The sequence below is a fragment of the Trypanosoma brucei genome, chromosome 10, assembly GCF_000002445.2.
Source record: "Trypanosoma brucei brucei TREU927 chromosome 10, whole genome shotgun sequence".
NCBI classification, from domain to species: domain Eukaryota; phylum Euglenozoa; class Kinetoplastea; order Trypanosomatida; family Trypanosomatidae; genus Trypanosoma; species Trypanosoma brucei.
In genome coordinates, this window is record NC_007283.1 from 1,606,770 (window position 1) to 1,624,251 (window position 17,482).

The window sequence follows — 17,482 nt, forward strand, 5'->3', positions numbered from 1 at the left end:
TACAAAATTAGCAACAATTGTGGTAAGAACGGGAATTGGAGAAAGGAAACATGCGAATAATCTCAGAGAATTCATCGAAAAGAAAATATGGCGATATGCCGGCATTCGCCTCTTGTGGAAACCAATCTACTCGACCACACAACGGAGAGTACTAAGTGGACAATTGATTGGCAGCGCAGCCAGTGCACACGGGAAAAGAGCCGCCATTAAAACAAAAGAAAGAGCGCATGACTGAAGCGCATGTAGGTAGTTTGCCTTCCAGCGTAAGTCGAGAAAAACCTAGTGTGGAGAACGGATCAAAATCAAAGGGAAGTAAAGGTGCACATGCAAATGTGTGGATACATGCTCTCCCTCTTAAACTATCTCAGCTATACCCTCCGCACACGAACGCGACGACACGGGCCCAAGTGCAAGAAAAAAGATTCTATTTCCACCTATCAAAATTAAACCGGCTCCCCTCTGTGCCTCTGCAGTAGCTGATCTTGCTCAAGCAAATCCTTTATGTCTCGCACCTTGTCACGGATGTTGCGCCAAGAATCACAGCGAACCTTCTTTACCGCCCACTCTTGTAACTCGTAGACACATGCCTTATATTCTCCTTTGCGACGCGCTGCCTCCGCAAGCAACTCAGCAGACGACGAAAGATATGTCACATGGGAGAGCGCGGCTGCCCTGTAGCAATCGTATGCCTCGCGGTCGATTCTCAAGCGATCTGTTAGTTCTAAAAGCTGGCGGGAGAGCTTCTCGTACTCGGGCATCATCCCCCGTAACTCTCTGCAACTGTCAAGGAGTTGGATGCACCGCCCGCACGCAGATGACCTTACTTCACACCACGGGGTCAATGTACACTCCAGCGCCCCGAGAACTGTGCCTAACTGCAGGCAGAATGCGCTTTGACCTTCCACCTGGTCCTCCAACAAGGAATCTTGGTGCACCTCAAACAGGGTACGCCGGAACTGTTCAAGCGCCTTCACCTGAAGGTGTAACCACGCTTCACTCGCCTCCAGCAGCCATTCCTGTACAGTTTCGTTATCCATGTACGGTTCAGCCTTTTCTAGCACTACATGGTAATTATCTGACATCACATTATAGTGCTCAAGAAGCGACTTACAGAACTCTTGGATGTGGTCAGGCTCCGTCAGTACATCTAGGTTAGCCTGCTGCTGCCGGCACCACAACACCAACCGGCGCTGTTGGCTGCCGAGATGCTCCACATCTCTAGCCCGTTCAGTCTCAGCCCTCGATCCGCTACCGACGGCGGAAACCGCTTTTTTCCCAAGTTGCATAACATCAGACAACAGCTGCCGCACGGCAACTAGCGATGGCTCGTCCATAGATGCAGATGCAAGGCGCGCATCTTCCTCTAGTGATTTCCAACTCGCGTTTAGTTGCTTCTCCTTGGCCGACCAGGTCGCCTTATTTGCCACACCAAGCCACGTGACGATAGACTGTGCCTTTGATAAACGGGGTGGAGTAAGTGTTAGTATGTGGCGTAATCCCTCCAGCATAACTGACAGTTGCGCGGATAAATCTACCGAACGCGTAACAAACGCCTGGTACGCGGCCAAAGAAACATCATTCACGGACGGCAGGGGGCAGCCAGCATCGTCACATCCCCGAGAAATTCTATCAAGCAAATGCAGTTCCTTCTCTAGCTCCTCGACCTCCTCCTCTATGTTCTCTGCCTCTTGCTCTTCATACGTCTTCAGTGCATCTATCTGATTCTGTAGTGTATCGGTATGAAAGACGAAGCAGTCATGCAGTACACGAAAAACATCAATGGTGGTGGCCCGCTCCTTACAGTCGTCGCCTGCACTCTTCACTTTATTGTACAGGGCGTTGATCCTCTCGCTCGATTCCTCAAACGCCTCAAGGAGTGTCTGAATCGCAACAGTCTCACTGCTCATCTAGGCTGTTTTCAACTTTTCTCTCTTATTGCTCATCGTTTCATTTGATATAACATTATCATCATTGTTCCCATTGTTAATGAAGGGGGGAAAGGAAGGGAAGAGGGAAGAGATGGGATGTCAAGTACCAAAAAAAAAACGAATACAAGCGGGGTGGATGAGGTAGTGGAGGTGAAAGAGGTCTGAAACGAGACCTTCTTCACCGTCCATCTGCCCCCTAATTCCGATACTCTGATATCGGTTTGGTTAGCGCAAATATATACGTTAAGGGAAGTGCACACTTATACAAAAGGAGGAGCATCCCCGGGAACTAAAAAAAAACATTCTGGAAGCCCACCGAATACTTTAAGTACGGAGGAGGCATCTAGTTGCTCTGCTTCAACTCACGAAGTCGGCGGACCGTCGACCGCACGGTTGTGTTGTTCGGCGTACTCAGCGTGTAGGCGCCACCAGCAACCGTCTTGCTGCAACCATCGCAGCGCCAGATGCCAACGGCCTTGCGACGGAATGCGAACTTCCCGCAGAAGGAACAGAAGTGTTTCGCATGCTGAGACACCTCCAGCTTCTTGGCGCGCTTACGCGGGTTCGAACCATAGCGGGCGCCATAGCGCCCCATGACGCCCATCTTGACGGTACGCTTCGCCATTGCTACCTAAATCTCCAGGTGGTGCTCCTGCACAGACAAGAAAAATCACGAGAGGGCGGACGGATTCAAACATGGAGGACAGTTGTCGAAAACTGTTGAATGGCAATTGAGGATAGAACGTAGTTGTAAACAACGGAAAGTGCGTACCACAAAGCAGAGACCTCTGCCTCCCCTCAATTGGCGGGCTCTGACGCATCTGATCATACTTCAATACCTACCGGAGCGACCATGCCGGGAACGCCTTTCGGGGCACCCTCCCCCTGCTCTTTCAAGACCACAAAACTTTTGGGAATAACTCTCATGTTAAAGCAACACCAGGCGAAGGCCAAGCACATCATCAGTGACCTGGTAATACAACTGCTTCCTTATGCCCCCGGCACAGATATCGCACAAACATATCAATAAAATACCCCAGCAGAACAAGAAAAAATAAAAGAGAAAAAGGAAACTAACTCTCTTCCACCAAACGCGCGCACACTTCACCCAACACAATTACGTTCACCGGTGGTACAGGGAGCCGCACCCCCATCTCCCCCCAAATCTCATGCCTTCTTCTTCGCCCCCAGGGGCACGCACGTGCACGCTGTCACCTCTGTTACAATGCCCGTGTTGCAAATGCCTACTAGAGAAATGCACATAGCGGTGCACAGAATTTGCCGACCCAAGAGCGTAAGTTTCACGGAAAAAACAACGCATACGTACACGAAGTTGGTGGCCCAAAGGAGAAAAATGTACTAATGGTTGGGGAATACCCACTCTTCAGTAGGCGTGTCCACGGCATTCACACCATTCATCACAACTCACGTTGCGATGTCGTTCACGGATGGAAACAAACGAGCTCTCCGTCCACTGCGTCACGTCCACAGGAAAAAAATCTTTCCGTCTCTTACGTCATACCACAGAGCCTGAATACTTTTCATCCCTCTGCTCATCTCAACGGTGCTCATACTTCCACCAATCTTCACTGCGACTACGTGGTCACTGAGCTGTCCGCAAACGCTCTTCGGTGTCCATTTCTTTCACACCATAAAAAAAGATGTGGCTAACAAACCTAATGCTAACACCATTGCGCTTCGCACGTGCCTCGTAATTGCCTCACCCACCTCTCGGGAGTGTAAATCGTCCGACCGCTGTGGTGAGGGCACGGCACCCACATTACTCCCGCCCTCATCTGCAGTAGGCACAGTGTTGCTCACACCTCCCAAATACGTACTCAGGTTCGTCAACCACTCCCTCCATGGAAGCTGGTACATAGCCCACAAAAGAGATATCGCAATCAGTGAATAAGGGTCGGAAGAAAAAAAGAAAAAAGAGGTACTGCTCAGAAAAGGAAATGCCCCTCGGAGTCGAAATGAATTCCCATCTGAACTGGATGGTACTCTCGCAGCTGCCGGGCGTGGCGGCGGCCCGTGCGAAGCGCCTTGTGTCCACCGCGAAGAACGTTGAAACGAAGACGATGCACCCTCACTTCTCCCCTTACCATATAATGGAATAATATCGCCATTAACATTCTCATCAACTCTTCCGCGACAGACCGGACACTCCGTGTTCACTGCTGATCTTGGGGGATGAAGCCACCTGCTAAGGCACCTCCAACAAAAGAGATGCCCACAGCGAGTTACAACAGGCTCGCTAGCCACCTCATAGCATATGGCACATGAAAAGTCAGTACGAGACATACACTTTTACTGCTAAATACTTTTTGAACACTGCTAGAATTCGAAGCCACAGAAGCACAAAGAAAAGTCAGAAGTGGCAGAGTAAACCAGCAAAGCCAGTACAGATATTTAGAAAATTGGTAAAGGGCACAACTTTATAACCAGAGGCATACGAACATCACAATAAACTGTTAAACAAACACAAATGTAGTAATCTTACGCAATAACAAACATTAAGATTTTTGCTCTTCCAAATGAAAGTAAGCGAAGAATAATCACACTACAACCTTCAGGACAAGGTTGCACAGATACAATTAACAAACCAGCAACTCTTCCATAATTAACCAATACCTTAAAATATAAAGAAACAAAAACATGAGAATTTATCATATGAACAGCAGTAATATCGACGACTGAAGAATCCTGCAAAGAAAAAAATCAACATTCCACAGGTTCACAGCTCACATTCTCCTCTATGAGATTCAAATGAGCCTCTTCAGTCGGACGATCCGTGGGATCATTTGAGGTCGAAGGCGTCTCCGCACTTTTTTGCTTACATTCCTCTCTGATGTCAATCTCAAACATAAGTCTCTCAGCGTAATCTTCCAACACTTCCTTCTGTCGTTCCCAGTCATCATTGACGAGATGGCACCTCATCAGCCTGTCAATGTCGCCACGAGCAACGGCGCGTTGCTTAACAGCCTTACGACGACACAAGGCAACAAAAAAACGAAACACCACCAAAAAAAAACTTAAAGTAAGCAACCCCTGAGACACCGACATTAAAATAGAAATATAACTCTGCACAAACATCAAATCAGTATTCTGGCCCATGTTCAACTGTACAGTTTTCTCAGCGGAAGGCAGCAAACGGTCCCAAAAAACACCAACTGCAGCTGAATGCAACGACAAAGGCACCCAAAAAAGAGACATCTCCAATGCAAATACGGTCATCGTAGTTTTGGAGAAGGGAACCACACAGAACATACCAAAGAAAAATGACAGATAACTGGTGACAACAGAGTAAAGCAGAATCCAGCCCACCACGTAAAACGACGAAACAAAGCGTGCACAACCCACAAAAATTTTATCACCATCGTCATTCATCTCACATATTTTTTTTCCACCCTCAAGGTACAGCACAAAGCTTGCTGAAACGTGAACAGCGTTATATCCACTGGTGCCAGGATGCTGGGGCTGAATGATGCCAACATCACGTCCGCTCACACGGCTCATAACGACAATAAGCTGAAGGATGCACGACGCAAAGAGAAAAGCGAAAGCAACCAGAATATAAATATCACGTGGCACCAGGTGGCAGAGGTGGAGTGCCATCTTTCACCCACAAGCAACCACCACTTTACTACACCCACTTGTACCGCTCAACTACTTAAAGGCGGCACACCGACGACACGGCAGATTACCCTTCTAAGACACTGGTGCTTCCACCGATGCAACCAAGTCCCTGCTTGAAGGGGAAAAGGGAAAAGGGGGAGAAAATACGGGAGTGACACTCCACTATAAATGGGTGCAATTTCCTACAAACTACAGACCATATATGTGAACCCACACAGATGGAAACAATTAGTTGAAATGCTTTCACAGGCACTACCTCAATGCTCACACCAAGCAAACGTGCAGGAAGCCGGCAGAAACATTGGAAACACTTTCGATGCCATTATCGGATAGAGTGGCTCAAGCGAAGGAAATCAGCACATCATCTAGTAGTGCCTAACAAGGAACGAAAATATATATCATGTATTCCCTACGTGGAAAAATCAACGAACCGACAATATTTCACAGCGGAATTAGTTATTAGAAAAAAGAAAAAAAAAGTGATTTGTGCCAACGGGAAAAAGAAATCTCACAAAGGAAAAATAAGCACGTTCATTCCACACCGACACTACACCCGAGTGTAACCATCACAGCACTGTGTGTGAGTGGGATGCTAAAGTCCATAATTAGTTTTACTGTCCTCGCTGAAACTGTAAGCACGTGAAAGCAGAAGTTGCTGATAACCCTTACGCAAAACCACAATAGCTACGCTCTGGTGCCAAGTAAGGCACGTACATAACAAAACTAATTTAAAGGATATGCGGGGTATCTCCTCAACAAATGGAGTACTTTATGCCCACCTCGCGGTTTTAGCGGCAGGCAGCACTCATTGACCAAAAAAAAAAAGGAGCTCACATACCAACGCATGGATCATCACTTAAGTTCGCCCTTTGTCACATCGAATTGTCAAACAACATTACAAGGAGGACAGCACAACACAGCAAAGAAGAACAAAAAAAAATTACCCGCAACACTCACACGCACCACGGAATAAATCATCGCTCTTTAAACCAAATATCCTGCATCCGCAAAGAGATAAACAAACAGAAGTAATTAAAAAAAAGGAAAATAAATTCATAAAAAATAACGTGGAAGGAGCATCAAGTGGACCAGTTGAGTAGAAACGGAAAAGAGTACCTCACACTCGAGCATACACAACTGTGAAGGGGGACGCACACTCCGCAAGAGAAACAGCATGCACACACAACATGAGTCAATAAGCACCGACCACAGAATTACGACATCAACCTCTCAGGACAAGCAGCAGCAGTAAAAGATCCGGTATACAAATATACACCAACGAAAGAGAAGATAGATTCACCAAAGAAAGAATAGGAAACGGAGCGGCACTCATCGCAAGGTGTGGTAAGCGGGAAGCGTTACGACCAACACACAGTTGGGGACGGTAAGAGAAACTGGAACAACGGCCATGCTACCTTAGCTAACCAATAACTCACTCAAAAAGCGAAAATAGTGACAGACCACTATAAGACTAGGAGCGAAATCAACAAAAAAAACAGAAAAATATATACATAATGATTGGAAGGCCAAAGACAAAAGACAAGTTGACGCTATCATCCATATCTACAACAAAATCTCAAACACAGTACCTCCCTCCAAGAGTCTCCCCCCCCCGCGAACCACAGACTCGACAACTCGAATAACCTGGAATTAGAACCCTACTGAAGCGACAATAATAATGATAATAATTAATTTAAAACACGAGCTGAATAATAATAAATAAATAAATAAATAATGATGACGTTCAATTCTGTGCGGAACATTATGACCAGGACAACACCTGCTCAACGCTCTCAGGTTGCCTCAGCATCAATACATGCCGTCCATACCTCCCATACCACCCATGCCTCCCATACCACCTGCAGCAGGTGCATCATCCTTCGGTAAATCCACAACCGCGGCCTCTGCCGTCATCATGAGGCTGGCAACAGACGCAGCGTCAGTAAGCGCAACACGAACCACACGCGCGGGGTCGATTATTCCGGCTTCAAACATGTTCACGTAGCGATCAAGCTGCGCATCGTAACCAACAGCGGCATCAGTGTTCTCGAGCACCTTCTCAACAACAACAGCACCTTCCCTTCCAGCATTGGCAACAATGCGGTGGGCGGGCAACCGCACCGCGTTACGGATGATCTGCACGCCAGTCCGTTGATCAGCGGTGAGTGACTGATCCTGTAGTAATCCGTCCAATGCTTTGCTCGCACGCAGCAACGCAGCGCCACCACCAGGGACAATGCCTTCCTGCACCGCAGCGCGGGTCGAGCACAGGGCATCTGTGATGCGGTCCTTCTTCTCGTTCACCTCCACCTCAGAAGCACCACCAACGCGGATTACGGCAACGCCACCACTCAGTTTTGCAAGACGTTCTTGAAGCTTCTCGCGGTTATAGTCACTCGTCTCGCGCTCAATGAGCCCGCGCAGCAGGTCCACGCGTTCTTTCATCATCGCAACGTCGCCACCACCGTTCAACAGTACTGTATCGTCCTTCGTGATTGTTGCCTTCTTCACACTCCCCAAGATGCTGGCGTCGAATTTCTCAGCGTCAAGTTCCACACCACTGCCTTCCTCACCAACAACGCAGGCACCACTGAAAATGGCGATGTCTTGCAGCATCGCAGCCTTGTTGTCCCCGAAACCTGGAGCCTTCACGCACGCAATCTTCAGCTTTCCTTGAAGTTTATTGAAAATCATCGTCGTCAGGGCCTCACTCTCCACATCATCCGCAATGATCAGCAATGGTCGCCCACTGCGCACCACGTGATTCAACACCGGTAAGATCGTATGAATGTTGTTCAACTTCTTTGCAGACACAAGCACGAACGCATCTTCAAGCTCGGCCTTCTGAGTCTTCGCGTCAGTTACGAAGTACGGGCTGATGTAACCGCGGTCCACACTCATGCCTTCCACAACTTCCAGCTCAGTCGTCAATGTCTTCCCATCTTGTGTTGTGATCACGCCATCCTTCCCCACCTTCTCCATCGCCTCCCCAATCAGCTTGCCGAGTTCAACATCACCGTTCGCGGAAATCGTCGCAACCTGCACAACGTTCTCCGTATTTGTTACCGTTCGGCTCTGAGATTCGATGTTCTTCAGGATCACCTCCACGGCGCGGTCCATACCACGCTTCATGTCAATGGGATTCGTCCCGGTTGCAATCGATTTGATACCCTCGCTAAAGATGCTTGCAACGAGGACAGCCGATGTCGTCGTTCCATCACCCGCGAGGTCATTTGTCTTATTGCACACCTGCCGCACGAGCTGCGCACCCATGTTCTCAAACGGGTCCTTGAACTCGATCGACTTCGCAACGGTTACACCATCCTTCGTGATCTTCGGAGCACCGTACGATTGCTCGATAATCACGTTACGTCCCTTAGGCCCAAGGGTCGTTGCAACAGCCTCCACAGCGCGTTGTACGCCCTTCAGCATAGATTGACGTGCTTCCGTGCCAAAACGGATGTCTTTGGCACCAAAACGGACGACACAGCGGAACATGTTCGGATCTTATTGTTTTGTGTTCTATGGTAAATATGATAAGAGGGAGGAAGGTAACCGATACCGGTTTTTTTGTTGTTGTGTCGTGATGTTTCTTGTGATCTTTTTGTTTTCAATGTTGTTTATGTATCTCTTCCAGTGTTTGAACGCCATCAGTCATCGCAAGCTGTTGTATAGTCAGTTTTGTTAGCTTTTTTTGTTATTGTTGCCTGCTGTGATTCGTTCTTCGTTTTAGTCTTTTAGAGACGAAAAAGGTAATTTTGTAGGGTTCCCCATATAAAACAAGCATTCTGTTGTTGTTGTTTTTTTGCGGCATGGTACTTCATCTGTACAGTGACCGTGACCTGTTGATCGTTCCTCCTTTCGTTACCAACAAGCAATGCACGCACTGAAATGTGTGTTATGCAAGAATTCCCTTTGTCTTGTATCTGCTGAGAAATTTTGTTGCGTATTGCTTGCGCACAGGACGAAGACGGAACGTGCGAAGCATTTCTTCATGCGTTATGGCACGCAAACATACACTTTGCCGTGGCCTTTTTGTGTTGAGATAGCAACTTCCCCAACCCCCTCTTTGCTTATCCCTCCTGCCGCTTCTTAGTTTAGTGTTGCCCCTGTAACTTAGCTCTTTCGCCCTTTTCCCTCGTCTAGAACTCAAATCGTCTGGAGGCCGAGTCACGCTGTAATACAGACTGAATCTCCACTTCCCTGATATTTTGCTTCATTATGGCCCTGAACAAAAAGAAGATCACTCCATCCCACATATCCTTCCATTTGATCCATTTCCGACCGCGGTGGAATGCAAGTCTTTTGACGCACAACATAAAGGTTAATACTGCTCGTGAGTTTTCAAGATATCTGAATTCGGCCATAAAACACCACCGCAGAAACTCGCAATGGCTGGATTGACAACCTACACGGAGACGTTACAGTTCAAAGAGGGCATCAGAACAGGGGTGAAATTTGATCTATGTTCCTCTCCGCCAAGTCCTCGGACTCATTGGTAAAGGCGTCACCTGGGTTTCTACCGATGCGAGAACTGTGTCCCGCTGAGCGTGATGAACCCCCGAACCGTACCCAGGTCCCTTTGTCGTTCGTACCACTTGGCGAGCTCCAGAGACTTAACCCGTGCTGTGTTTACAACCCCGGGGGAAATACCGGCAAGCAGCGCCACCTCAACGCCATAGCTTCTCGCGCAGATTCCGGGCACAAGGCGATAAAGAAAAGTAATGGTCGGTATATTGCTGTCACTTGCAGCAGAAACGGCAAAGTCCATGTAACCGAGCTGAACCCCCCCAGTTTCAGATGCTGCTGAGGAAGTGGATTTCTGCATGGACTTGTGCTCCTCCTGCGCGAGCGCGTGGTAGTGGGTAGAGAAGAGTAGAAGGGGCGGCACTGGGTGCCTTTTCTTCATGGCGGCGAGCATTGCGTGCGCTATTGTGTAGCCGTCGTGCGTAGATGTCCCCCTGCCGAGTTCATCCACTAAACAAAGACTCCACGGACCGGCAAACCGCACAATCTCGGCTGTCTCACTTAACTCGACATAAAGGGTACTCTGTCCTTTGTGCGTTGCATCGCGAGCGCCAATCCTTGTGAAAACACGGGTAACGGGCGCCAAGCGCATAGACGTAGCAAACACTGGTCCACCCATTTGGGCTATTATAACATTCACGGCAACTGTGCGCATCAGCGTACTCTTTCCAGCCATATTCGGTCCGGTCAGCACCAAAATGCGTCCATGTGTAGCGTCAAGATTGACAGTGTTTGGGACAGAATCGCTTTTGAGAAATGGATGTCGTAGTTCTTCCGCAAGCAGGTACGCACCGGCGTCACATTCTTGTACAACGGGGTAGCAAGTAGCGACACCACTGGTATGTAGCGACGCCAGACTGAGCAAACAATCAAAATAGCAAAGAGCCGCTGTGGCTTCATAAAGGACGGGGAAGTAATTAAATATATGCGAGGCAATGTTTCGAACAACAAGTAAGAGGGCATCTGCTTTCTTCGTTTTGGCACGCTTATGCTCCTCTACCAGAGGTTCCAAACCTGCGACTGTATATCTGACACACGCTGAAGTACGGGATCGCTCGATGAACCCAGGGGGACATCTCTTAGGTGCCTCCATCAATGGAACCTCAACCAGAAAATTTTCACGACCGATATGAGAGTAGGTGATTGCAGCACCGTTGAAAATGTTGTCGCGCAGCTCCCCTAAAACTTCATCCAATTTTTTCTCTATGATATCTAAGCACTCCGTAGCTTCGTCGTACGCGGGACATGCTCCCTGCGATGGTACAATCACCCCTGACACCTCAGCAGCTTTTCGATCGAAACAGGCCTTGATTGAGGCGACAGCAGGAGCCACTGCGCCCATGGTTCCCCACAGTTCCTGCAAAAGAGGGGGGGCACACTCCTTTTGGACGTTGTTAGACCAATCCAGCATCTCCTCGAATGCAACAACGGTTGAAATAATAAGTTGAAGATGCTTCTTGTACTGCACGAGAGGATCTACGAAGGCTATTTGTTGCGAGTCACCCTTCAAATCGGCCAACCGTGAAAGATTGCGCTCGAAATCTGTGGCGAAAAGGTTTGTAAATCGAGATTCAAATGTGTTTGTTGTCCTCCCCCGCTTCGATCCACACTGCGTACCACTCGCCTGAGTGAATTCTTGGGTAGGGCCCTCGGAAGTACGAGTGCTCGAATTAGGGGTGCATATTGGTGTCGTAACATCGGCAGACTCCTCCGTTTTGGCCCAGAGATCATTCAAATTATTTTCGATGATAAAGCGTACCGCTTCCTGCCTCGCATTGATAACACGCGGGGACGCGGAAGGTCGCAAAATCCAAGAACGGAAAAGACGCTTTCCACCGTTGGTGCAACAACGGTTGATCAGATTAAAAAGAGATCCGCGTTCACTATCGTCCCGCAGGTTACCCACGAGTTCAAGATTACTTACTGTCGCGGCATCAAGAACCAACCCGGGGTCTTCGCGACGTTCGTACCACAGAAGAGTTGAATCGGAGCAACGACTTCGATCATTCGACGGCACACCGCTGGTTACCTGCTGCTTTAAAAGGTGAAAGTTGTATGGTCGAGCCTCCAAAAGTATAGAGTCAACATTACTCAACTTTAACGATCTAAAATACTGAGCTAAGAAACGACCCGCCTCCTTTAAGCTCCTCTCCTCAAGGGGGAGTTTGCGAAGTGAGGTACCAACCTCTTCAACCAGTTCAACCTGGAAACCCTCCCCTTCTACCCATTCAAATAGACGTCTCCCAAATGATCCCTTGGGCTCCTCACCAGGCGCATCAACAGCCCCACGCGGAATTATTATTTCACGGGGACGGATTTGTTGAAGGAGCGCAGAAACTTCATTAAGCACCTCTTCAACAAAGCCTGCGGCGCTCTCCTTGCCATTCGTACCGCAGGGACAGTGGAAAACAACGCGACGGGAAAGATCGACGGCCATTCCATCCACACTACCGCTCCCCATTGGATACAGTGCAAGTACGAACACTGCACCATAGCCGCTGATCATCATGGGATCGGTTATGGTGCCAGGGGTAAGTATCTCAACTAGCTCTCGTGGCACGACTTTCGGACGAGCATTTTTTGATGACTCCCCTTCCTCCTTCATTTGCTCTACTCGACCCACCTTGTAGCCCCGAAAAACGAAGAGACGGGCCCATTCACTAAATGTTTGTTCAGGGACGCCTGCAAGCCGCATTTTCCCTCGGTTAGTGGTGTCAACAACTAGCTTCAACCCGAACTCACGGTGAGCCATAGCGGCATCTTGGTCGTAAAGCTCATAAAATTTGCCCTTTTTGAAAAAAATTACCACATCGTAGTGCTTTGACTTCACTTCCCAGTACTGTCGTTCCATGGCAGCCATTGCCTCCAAGTCCCTAGGAGGGATAGTAATAGAAGAGGGCGGTCGCTTCGGATCAATACCCCTTAAAAACGGGTAAGAAACGTTTTCAGGGCAAATGTCCTCACATTCAAGCGAAACCTCAGGCATTGGAAAGCGGAACTAGAGATCTCCTCAACTAATTAATTCAGGATACCAAGGGTCAGATCTCCCTCCAGCACTTAGGCAAGTAAACAAGGAGCGAAAGGCAATACTATCGTAAGTAACACAGGGCACCATGAGGTAAACAAACACGAAAAAAAGTAGTTGAAAAAATAAACACATATATGCCTTCTGAAACGGTATCCGAATCCTAGCATCCCGTGGTAATAGTTATTATAAGTGTTAGACGTAAAGTGTCAACCACGAGGGTAAACGAAGGAAAAGAAACAATAAATAATCACGCTGATGTTTGAATATCATGTCATTCCTCACCACCGTTCCGAAGGTGACAAAAACATGTATCTGCTACCTCTAACTTGAGACAAAATTGAATATAATCGTAAAGGGTGTACCCGATACATACACGAATAACACTCAGTGTAAAAATTAAAAAATGAATAAAACGAGAAGACCTTCGGTAATACCTAAGAAGACAGAACCTGTTTCAAACTCGCTGATTACATCCAACGTCCCTCTTATCCATCAATCCGGCTTGTAGTGATGACACATTCTAGTAATCAACTGTGAAAATGGGGTGAGATCATGAAAGCAGATGTTCATCCGCTGTTCATTCCGCGAGGATGTTAAACCTACACGGAACCTTCCTTAGCTCTCCACACTGGGCACTATGAGGAAAACATGCCGTGCTACCTGTCACTGGAAACCTGTTGCTTCACCAGCAACGATAGACTAAAACGTGGCCCCAAACCCCCAAAAAGTTAGCGCCAGGACTGAAAGTTCGTACCATTTGCCCCGCAGAGCACATGTGTGCACGAGCGTATTGCCGGTGAGGAAAGAAAAATCCATAAACGTTTTCAGCAAAACATTGGAGGCCTCGGTTTTCCATGAAATACCATACATACAAGAAACAAGCGAAACGAAAAATAAAACAAAGCACCATAGTTGTAGTCATGGATAATGCCCGTAGTTCCTTTTTTTTTTTGAGGAATAAATGAAAACATGTTCAGATTTTTTTGAAGAAAAGGGGGAGTTGCCGACCCTTAGAAAGCACCAATCAGCTTTTTCTCCTCAAAGGTTCGACATACCGCAAAGAATTGTTCATACGGTGCCCAACATCGGTTCGTATGCACCGCTATGATCATTTTCGAATGCAACAACCACTAACGAGTCAACCCATTGCAACAGGGGAAAAGTATAAAAAAAACAAACTACACTATTGCTTCATTCAGAAATAAAAGTGATTGATGCGGGCACTAAATGTTAGAGGAAAGACTCGCTGAATTTTGTGAGCAGCGAGTCCTCTATTATATTACTACTCATCGATTTTATTATATTTTCCTTATATAATACAATTTATAAGGGGAGATGTGCCGCCGAATCATTGCATAAGTAAGGGAAGAAATCGAGAGAAAACGCAGTAGCTTCTGCATGTTATGCAGGACCCTAGACCATGGCTAAGCTAAACTCAAAGAATTAAAAAACAGTTAGAAAACACCGAAAGGCTTGATAACAAGTGAAAACCGCCACGATGCACCGTTTAGTGATATATCTAAAGTAACAGAGTTGAACAATAACTAGTGACAACGGAAACTGCATGGCCACCTTGAGACAAATATACCATAGCCCAATTTCACGGAAGAAAAAAGTCGATAGGAGCTAGTGGGCACGAGAGCTGTTGCCCTACGTGCTGGAGAGCAAAGCAATACTGAGCAATCACGTGTCCACAAGAAAATATTATAATCAAGGGATAAAGCTCAGCAACCGTTCACCCTTTTGGTGCTTTTTGGGACACACAAAACCGAGGACAAAAGACGCAAAACGGTGAAGAGGTAAATATGTGCATGGCACATCATAAGCCATCAAAGATAGGCATCCAATACCCAGAGATGCCCCGCGGTTAAATCGGTTCCCAGCTTGTTTTTGTTTTACCGCGACCAGTTAGTACACCAAAACTTTTTTTCGTTAATTAAAAGAGTACCCCTCCAAACAAAACACTGAACCCATTAACACCAAATCAAAAAAGCCTTAGTGTTTCAAAATAAAAAACGCAATATAGCATAAGGGTCAAGGTACAATAAATGGATTGTAAGTGTAAAGATTAAAAGGCAAGGGGGGAAACACGATCGTGGCGTGTAGCACTTCCTTAGAAACACATATTGCACCGGTTGCCTCACAGAATGGAAGGAAAAAGATACCAGCACAATCGCACCGATACATACGTACGATGAACCAATTCGTAGAGCTTAAGTAATTAAAAAATATGAGCAGCTGGTGGCCAGGTTCGGGGAACTCAGCACAACGCATTACCAGGTTCAGCACATCGGGTAGACGGGGGAAGGGTTGTTTGTCTTCTTCATCAGCGCTGGAGCGGCCTGTCGCCCATACGTGTAACAAACCACAGTCAACAGACTAATGGGATATTGTGTCCACAAACTCTGCAAAATCGGCTGATATTTACACAGATTGGAAAGCGAAAATTAAAAAAAACCATGTAACCAAAGGAACCTCAACCATCTCTTTCCCCTTCAAAACATTAAAATAATTTTCAGCGAGTATAACTAATCCCTTATTCATGAAGAATCGAGCGAAAGGGAAGAATAAATGTTGGAAACAGTGGTTGTGGTAAGCATATCTTCAACTTTTCTATCACATAGAAAGGCATTTTAAAACCTTCCAACACGAAATTTTGACAAACATCCTCGCACGTACGGCCAACCCTCCGCAACAACACATGAACGATGTTTACACACCTTACATGTATGGTTCCGGGAGTTCACCCTTCCCAGAGCCGCTGTTCGGTGAAAATCAAAAGAGGGCTATTATGTTATCCGTGACGATATAAACAAACGCACAAAAGCGCAGTGAATCTCACCTATTTAAGAATAAGTTAAAGCTATGACAAAAATACAATAAGAAAGGGAAAGAGTTGGCTAGTGGATTTTCTCCACGACTTTCCCCAATTCACTAAAAGCAAGAAAAAAGTGCATTACGGCCGGTCAGGGAAAGCATTCGGCTCAAACGTACCACAGGGTAGGGGGAAATAGAGCTAAAATTCCCTCCGTGCCGTAGGCTTGCGGCAAAATCGAGGGAAAGTGCGGATCGAAAAGAATATCGGCTACAAGCTAGCAAAAAAAAACGTACCGACGTGCAGGGAGGAGACTGGGGATGCGGCATGTCTACTCGATCTTCACATACTTACAGGCATATGCACACCGTGGGATTCAACCTGAATAGAAAAACAGCAAAGGAATGTCAGCCATTTAGACAGTGGGGAATTTTGGGTCCGCTGTCAAGGTCAGTATTAAGCTGCATACTGGTAGACTGGGATCGACTGATTACTGCACGATTTACAAGCAGCGGTACACACACATCTAACCGCCAAAACATATTTGCGCATGGGCGGGAATACCGGTTGTACAATTCCCCCTCCAGATTAAGGACCACTTTGCCAAGTAAGAACCGACGACCCAGCATAATGTTCCTACAATGAATTTTCAACAATGGTCGGACCAAATAAGTAAGAGTACGCTACACCACCTTTCAAAACGGTCCACTTTCCAACACACAGAGGAAGAAAAGAGGCATGTGTCTCGAGACGCCCACAGTAAGAGAGAAAGTGTGATACATATAATCCAGAAAAGTTAATACCACCAAAGATGACTACTAAGGGCAGATAGGTATCCAGATGTGTATCTCGATACCGTTAAGAGTGGCCAATCAACGAAGCAGCATAATCATGCGGCACATCGGAAGAGAAAAACAGCTAATATATAGGATTCACGGTACTTATCTATGAGAAACAAGCGAGTCAAAATCAATCTAAAGATAATTCGCGCGGCACAACATAAACAATCGGTAACGGAAGGGAAATCGCGGTTGCACACACATTCAGAGATTCGTCCGCCCGATTCTCCTCGAGTCGAACAGGAAAAACTCGAGTCGTTAATCCGAACACTATTGATATACAAAGTGCGTATTTCAACAGTTTCACCGAAAGACAATCATTTTCATAACCCCCATGGGCGTCAACGGCTGGCACACCGATAACGAACCCTTGGCAAACTCGCGAAAAAGAGGTCGGCCGAATTATCCACCAGGCCGTATATCAAAAGGCATTCACAGCCGTGACGCCGACACGAAACAGGGCAACTGAAACTGGCATAAACTCACACATATATAGTCACTTTAATTACGCCAGTTAGTAAAAATGAATAAACAATGCAACAGTTAACAGTGAGCACAAAAGAGTGTATACATAATAATGGCGTGTTGTGCAAGGGCAATGCAACTTAACTAGCGCTACTACACGTGCAGCCATCATAACTCCCTTTTTCGAGACGTTTCAGAGCATTTCAACGAAAAACGGCACACGTACATGCACATGAAGATG

General features: G+C 47.0%; 6 protein-coding genes across 6 annotated transcripts, besides 2 other annotated features; all 6 read right to left on the reverse strand.

The window, feature by feature from the left end:
* Positions 1-443: 443 nt before the first annotated feature.
* Tb10.70.0470 (hypothetical protein, conserved) lies at positions 444-1,907 on the reverse strand (the record flags this gene model as incomplete). The annotated part of the gene is made up of 1 exon (XM_817785.1): positions 444-1,907. The coding sequence occupies one exon, from the start codon at positions 1,905-1,907 to the stop codon at positions 444-446; it is 1,464 nt and encodes a 487-aa protein (XP_822878.1).
* A 364-nt stretch (positions 1,908-2,271) lies between these two features.
* On the reverse strand, positions 2,272-2,553 carry Tb10.70.0465 (60S ribosomal proteins L37, putative; the record flags this gene model as incomplete). The annotated part of the gene is made up of 1 exon (XM_817786.1): positions 2,272-2,553. The coding sequence occupies one exon, from the start codon at positions 2,551-2,553 to the stop codon at positions 2,272-2,274; it is 282 nt and encodes a 93-aa protein (XP_822879.1).
* Positions 2,554-3,572: 1,019 nt separating this feature from the next.
* On the reverse strand, positions 3,573-4,232 carry Tb10.70.0450 (hypothetical protein, conserved; the record flags this gene model as incomplete). The annotated part of the gene is made up of 1 exon (XM_817787.1): positions 3,573-4,232. The coding sequence occupies one exon, from the start codon at positions 4,230-4,232 to the stop codon at positions 3,573-3,575; it is 660 nt and encodes a 219-aa protein (XP_822880.1).
* Positions 4,233-4,649: 417 nt separating this feature from the next.
* Positions 4,650-5,546, reverse strand: Tb10.70.0440 (hypothetical protein, conserved; the record flags this gene model as incomplete). The annotated part of the gene is made up of 1 exon (XM_817788.1): positions 4,650-5,546. The coding sequence occupies one exon, from the start codon at positions 5,544-5,546 to the stop codon at positions 4,650-4,652; it is 897 nt and encodes a 298-aa protein (XP_822881.1).
* Positions 5,547-7,238: 1,692 nt separating this feature from the next.
* Positions 7,239-7,266: a sequence feature (AT_rich).
* A 15-nt stretch (positions 7,267-7,281) lies between these two features.
* Positions 7,282-7,302: a microsatellite.
* A 74-nt stretch (positions 7,303-7,376) lies between these two features.
* Positions 7,377-9,065, reverse strand: Tb10.70.0430 (chaperonin Hsp60; the record flags this gene model as incomplete). The annotated part of the gene is made up of 1 exon (XM_817789.1): positions 7,377-9,065. The coding sequence occupies one exon, from the start codon at positions 9,063-9,065 to the stop codon at positions 7,377-7,379; it is 1,689 nt and encodes a 562-aa protein (XP_822882.1).
* A 1,021-nt stretch (positions 9,066-10,086) lies between these two features.
* Positions 10,087-13,080, reverse strand: Tb10.70.0420 (mismatch repair protein MSH8, putative; the record flags this gene model as incomplete). Its single annotated transcript, XM_817790.1, has 1 exon — positions 10,087-13,080. The coding sequence occupies one exon, from the start codon at positions 13,078-13,080 to the stop codon at positions 10,087-10,089; it is 2,994 nt and encodes a 997-aa protein (XP_822883.1).
* Positions 13,081-17,482: the final 4,402 nt, after the last annotated feature.